The sequence below is a fragment of the Notothenia rossii genome (genome assembly GCF_949606895.1).
Source record: "Notothenia rossii genome assembly, chromosome: 9".
Classification (NCBI taxonomy): domain Eukaryota; kingdom Metazoa; phylum Chordata; class Actinopteri; order Perciformes; family Nototheniidae; genus Notothenia; species Notothenia rossii.
This window is the reverse complement of record NC_136907.1, coordinates 36,042,338-36,048,394: the sequence shown is the minus strand read 5'-3', so window position 1 is coordinate 36,048,394 and position 6,057 is coordinate 36,042,338. Positions and strand designations below refer to the sequence as shown.

General features: G+C 41.8%; 1 protein-coding gene across 9 annotated transcripts; it reads right to left on the bottom strand.

The window, feature by feature from the left end:
- Positions 1–201: 201 nt before the first annotated feature.
- Positions 202–5,644, bottom strand: LOC307020696 (uncharacterized protein). Of its 9 annotated transcripts, none has more exons than XM_079652222.1 (6): positions 5,524–5,644; positions 2,643–3,666; positions 1,990–2,552; positions 1,406–1,589; positions 943–1,251; positions 202–825 (listed from the first exon to the last, which is right to left on the bottom strand). In XM_079652222.1, the coding sequence occupies exons 2-6, from the start codon at positions 2,661–2,663 to the stop codon at positions 793–795; spliced, it is 1,110 nt and encodes a 369-aa protein (XP_079508348.1). In that variant the 5' UTR covers positions 2,664–3,666; positions 5,524–5,644; the 3' UTR covers positions 202–792. The 9 variants fall into 9 exon arrangements, with proteins under 9 accessions (XP_079508348.1, XP_079508346.1, XP_079508347.1 ...); XM_079652220.1 differs by having other exon boundaries at positions 2,643–2,769; positions 2,919–5,637; XM_079652221.1 differs by having other exon boundaries at positions 2,643–3,019; positions 3,540–5,637.
- Between the last annotated feature and the right edge of the window lie 413 nt (positions 5,645–6,057).

The window sequence follows — 6,057 nt, the reverse complement described above, 5'->3', positions numbered from 1 at the left end:
GGGCTCCCCCAACTTCTTAGTTTTCTGTGCTTCACTAAAGATGCCTGCATTCACCAGGGGGAAAAGTCAGCTGTCAGCATACGAGGTGGAAGAGACAACAAAAATAGCTAATGTGCGTATTCGTGTCGAAAGAGTCATAGGAATAGTCATAAGAAAATATCAGATTCTGCAAAGCAGGGCTGTGTCCATAGAGCACATGCTAACAAAACCAGGTGAGGCACTAGCATTAATTGACAAGATTGGGGTTATTTGCTGTGCCTTGTCTAATCTGTCAGTGTCTGTCGTCCCATTGGAGTAAAGTCATGGAGCTGTAGTCTTGTAAATAAGAAACCATGTATTATTCAGTATCATTTAATCTTTACAGTAAACATATTTTTGTGTTCAAACATCTTGTGTTCAAGTCTTTTCAGTAAACATCTTTTTGTGTCTTGTAAATTGTGTAGCCCTACTCAATATACAACTTTCATCTACATTCAGGCTTAATTCATTCAACAATATTCTAGAGATGACAATTGGTCTGGTGACGCTCCCATGTATGGCCATTGAGGGTTATTGTAAATGTAAATAAGAAACCATGTATTATTCAGTCTTCTTAGTATCATTTAATCTTTTCAGTAAACATATTTTTTTACAATAGCAATATATCACACAGCCCTACTTCCTCTAGTGAGTGTGGTCAGTGAATATGAAGGTGCTGTAATGCAGGTTAAAGAGCTGCCACTGTGCAAATAATAATGCAACAAGGAGAGAACCACAATTTCCGGGACCAGGACAGACCACAGGTGCTGGTAATTACGCCTTCTCTCCCTCCTGATCATCTTGCAACTGAAATGGAAAAATGGAACAGCAGACAGGGAGGGGAGGCTTTTAGTCACCTGATAGTTATGCACTATCATGTTCTTGTGGAAAAAAATGAGCACCACAACTCTTTATGACTTTTACCTTTCCCCTTGTAAGTTGCTGTCCCAACACTTCAGGGAGAACACATAGTCTGAAGACACTCTCAACTCTGGGAATGATGTTGTCCCACAGGTCCACATCACGTACAATTCTCTCGACAAAGAGGTCATTTTTAGTCCAGACAACAAAGTCGCTGTAGTCAACGTCAACGACGTGGAGCTGAGCCTGTACTTGATGGTAGTAGGCATGTCTCCTGTCCAGCTTCACAGTGCCCCCATCGTTGACGAGACAGAAGCCCTGTTCTCCAGCACACAGGCGAAGATTGGCCTCCTCTTGCTTGCTGTGTGGGCACTAAAAGTTCAATGAAAAGAAAAGTAATATAGTGTACTGTAAATAAGTGTCTGTAGCTCAAAATGTATTGGGAGAGGATCCCCAGACTCAGGATCACGTCACAATCCTATACTTACCCGCTTTACTGTAGCACAATACTGAACAAATAACTTACCTTTATCTCACAGATACCAGTTCCATGGCAGGTGCACGTGACACATCCGTCTGGCGACGCTCCCATGTATGGCCATTGAGGGTTCAGCCAAAGCCCGCTGTCTTTACAGCTGAAACCCTGGTGGTGAAGACTTTGTACTCCTTCATACTGCTTTCGGGCAGTTGCCTCGTATTTGCATCCATACCTGTATACAACAAGGAACAGAAATAGAACATTGTACATTATAAAACGGACAAGTCAAATCAAGCAATCTGATTGGTTCTTAGCCGTGATATAATCAGCGTATACCACGGGTAGAATTGTAAGTTACATTTTCACAACAAGTCGGTATCCCTCTGCGTCTGAGAAAAACTGTATACAGTTGCGTTGAAAAGCAAACTGGAACAAGGAAGCAGCGGAGAAGTAACGGGGCAGAAACCCTCCTTTTTACGCAGTGGTCCAGACGCTTCGCGTCGGGCCGAACAACGCCCCTTAGCTGGGATATAATGACCATATACCACGGCCTGTCGTGAGCTATTGCTTAATTCTACCATGGTCTGGGTGAATACTCCATTCTGATTGGCTCCCTAATCCCTAAGAAATACCTTGTTGCAGCTGTAGAAAACTTGTGTGCCTCTGGGTAGCATATGGACTTGATCAAGGACTTTGATGGCTGTGCAAGACTAGTCTGTAGAACCTGCTTCAGTCTTGAGGCTGTGATCCTTCCTGCTCTTTGGCTAAACCATATTGGTGATAAGCTCTGGTTTCTGGTCTCCTCCTCTACTGCCTTGACCTGTGGCTGTGTCAGCTCTTCCTGTCTGAAGTCCTGGCATGCATTCTGCAACTCTGTTGGGGATAGCTGTAGCATCTCTGGTGTCCTATGCTGAGGTAGTGGTTTAGGTAGTTTGCTCACAGATTTAGGGACAAATTCTTTGTAATATGGTTCCCTGGACATCAGTGCAGCACTTCTTTGGGAATTTCTGCTCAAAGTCTTGAAAAACTGCATATACCTCTCTGATCCTCGCTCCAATTTTGAACCCTGGACTGTGGGACGCTGAAATGTGTGCTTCTCACCTGTCCTTCCAGCAATGGCATCATCCAGTTTTTGCTTTTTGGATTTTGCGGATGAAAAGTCTATCATCGCAACTGGAGCAGCAGGAATCTGCACCTGTGAGAGACAGACCAACATGTATGTGAACATACATGTAGGTGCAGTGTAACAATGAGACAGGCAAGGACGGCATGAACAGCTGAATACCTTTTTGACATGTGATGGCATTAGCCACTTGCACTTCTCAGTGGTGCAGGATGCAGTCTATCTAATCTTCACATCTGCTTCTATTGCAAACAGAACTGCTCCAACATGTGAGCAGGATTCTGACAAACTGTATAGACAGAGACATACTAGAATAACTAGATTGATCGTAAAAGCTAGTAATGGTATAACATGAATATTATAGCAGGCATTATTTAGTCTGAGCTTAAGTGTTGTGTCAAATAGGCTTTGGGTTGGGATATTTATTTTATGACTTACCCAGCCATACAGTTACAGTGTGCTGTAAAAACCTCTCCATCTTCTTTAGCTACAATCCACGTTTTTAATGGTGTTTCTCCAGACCTCTAGGAATGGTTGACCTACAAAATTGAAGCTCCAGTTAACAACTTGCTAGTTAGTAACATACATTTAACAACATCAAGCCATAGCTAGCTAGTCTAGTTTTGTTACGTCCCCAGCTCGTTTCGGGGTAAAAGGGAAGCAACACATAACCAGATGGTCCTGGTAAAGAGTTTTTTTTTTATATTAACCTCAACATAGAGTGATATAAACAACGTGCAGGCTGTTCAAAGGCTCTGAGCTGTCTATACACAACAGTAAACAAAAACGAAGGCCACAGAATATCACAGTCACGAATCAGGACACTTAAGACAGAACTGGTGAGACGTTTCGCACAAGTACAACGCCGTCACCAAAACACAATATATCCTAAGCTAAACACATACACTCACATCAATATCCTACGTACACACACACCATAAGCACCCGAGTTAACCTCTGTTAACAATATCGTAAGGAAACACACATCATAAGCACTCGAGTTAACCTCTGTTAACAATATCATAAGGACACACACATAAGCACCAATAACACACAAACATTCTGAGGTATGGTAGCATGGCGTCCTAGCACAGATCCAGCGCCCTGAATGTCAACAACGTCGCAGCTTAAGTAGCGTCATCAAGAGGCGTCGGGACCTCTTCCGGTGGTAGGACCAGGGGCGGATCTAGACAAATATTCATGGGGTGGCAAGAGGGTGGCAGGAGAATTTCAGGGGTGGCATCCCCTGGCAGAAGTATATGCTGATTTAATCGCAGTCATATCAATCTATGTTAACTTGGAAAGCCACAATATTGATATTTTAACTCAATAACATAGGTGACATTATTGTGGCACATCAGTAAAGCCTTAAATATAAATATATAAGGTGGCACACGTAATTTAATGAATTTTAACTGAATGAGTTTGTTTAACTCTTAGACCAGCAGGGGTACCAAATATGAAGACTGCTGCAATAAGTACATTAATTAACTGTCTCATTGATGTGTGTATGAATATGATAATATTAACAATCATATTATTCCTATCAGCTCTCACTCACTGTTATGATTCACATATTCAGTGTTATTATTAAATAAACTATATTTTTTGGAGGAGTTAATGATGAACGTTCCTCAAGATGCTTGCTCACCCTCCTTCAAATTTGAAAGACCAGTAATTACTATCATAATTCAAAAGAATCAAAGGAACAGTTCAGCGCCCCAAAACTTCATTGCAAACAGTTACAACCTTGACTTTACATCAGAAAGAACAAACAATTAAAGAAATGACTAACTGCATCAATTAGGGTTAAAAAACGTGTATTCAGCTAAAACATATACATCGCTGAAGTTATTATCTAGTGGAAAGCCCGTACCTACTGGCCTAGTTAAATCAAAGTGGTTACTTTTTTTTGGCTGGGCAGTGAAGTTTTACATACCGTCTTATTTGACTTTCTCAGGACTTGAAACAGTTTTTTGGGGGCAGACCCCCACAAAGAAGAAACATGTATTTACACATGTAAGGTCATCTTCTTAAACAGTTTATTATTCTCATCGACTCATCCGTGAGCAGAGCATCAAGTTGGCATGTCTATAACAGCTGAATGTGGCGATTACCATCTTGATCAGCAAAACGCCTCACAAACGTATTAAGATTTAAAGCAATGGTCCGTTTTGATTCAATGCTGAGTACAGCCAAACTTGACAGGCTCTTCTCTGTCATAGTAGACCGCAAACAGTTGCGGCTCCAGGGCTAACCCATACAGTGGTGGGGCTCAAGTCAGTATTTGCAATGTAATTACATACACGCTCCCCTTGACAGTGAAACGCCACGCGTGAGGTTTAGATTATTTCCCTGTCTCGATCCAAATTGAACTGTATGAAATAAAAAGGCACATTTGTCTTGTGGTAAATAAAAAGGGCGACCTGGAGCCAATCCTGCAATTTCCCCACAGGTGACAGAGTTGAAAACCCAACCCCTGCAGGGGGGTCTGGGGGGATTCTCCCCCAGGAGATCTTTTGAAATACTAACATCAAATACACATTCTGGTGCTCTCTTGAGAAGAAAAATAAATAAATATATATTACTACACGACGTATTTAAAAAAATGAATGCCATTTTAGTTTTTTGTTACTTTGTTCTGAAAGCTGAACCTGCTGCTCCTCACAGAGAGGAGAGGGAAGAGGCTGTGTGAATGACTTTACATTGTGGATAAGGGTGGATAGCCCCCATTTTTCTGTGTGTCAAAATGAAAGAAAGCCCACACACCTATCAATCATCTAACCGTGGGGTCTTATAGTTGTACCGATGTATCAGTGGCGTGCGGTGAGCTTCATGGCTGGTGAGGCACTGACTCTTTCAGAGTCAGATTTACAAATATTATATTTTGACCTTAATCAAAATATTTGGTTATTTAAAGCTTTTTTAGTCTGATGCTTCGATTCATTTTAAACAGACCGATCAACAAAAGGATACCCAAAATCTTAATATTGGATTGTTCTTTCTTAGTAAGATCCCATTTTCATTACAATTGTTGTCTTACCTTGACTTGAAGATTAAGTCCATGCTATCCTTCTGGACAATAATCTCTATTCGTTTTTTGTAAAAGTCCTCCTTATCTTCCTGTAGTTTCAAAAGTCTAGTTTTAATGTTTGTGTCTACCGTCTCTGTGTAGAATAACAGTAGCAACAAGAACCTGTGGGCTCACGTGCGCCCCCTTCAGTGCGGCAGAGGTTATGGCTGCCTCTCCTGCTGCTTTTTTCATTGCCGTTATATGATGAGACCAGCGAGCCTAAATATCATATATGCGTTAAATAAGTTATTTAGAGACTATGGATGGCCAGGATAAATTTAATAAAGGGGTCTACAAACATTACATTGGTGACATACAGTGAGATGGTAACAGGCATGAGCTTAGGGCCCGCTTTCCAGCCAGTTTCTGTGGGGTGACACATTCTGAGGTGAGGCAGAGCTCATCTGTGCCTCACCTCACCCCACAGTAACTGGCTTGAGCGCGTTCACAAAATAAGTGCCCGCGCTAAATTAGTGCCCGCGCTCCAGCAAGTTACTGTGGGCT

What these genes read in the sequence shown, in the direction of transcription:
- LOC307020696 (XM_079652222.1), bottom strand. Translation starts at nt 2,663, where the DNA reads ATGCCATCACATGTCAAAAAG. An exon ending in TTTTCTACAGCTGCAACAAG is followed by an intron (nt 1,590 to 1,989) that starts GTATTTCTTAGG and finishes TGTTGTATACAG; the next exon opens with GTATGGATGCAAATACGAGG. An exon ending in AGCAACTTACAAGGGGAAAG is followed by an intron (nt 826 to 942) that starts GTAAAAGTCATA and finishes TTTCCATTTCAG; the next exon opens with TTGCAAGATGATCAGGAGGG.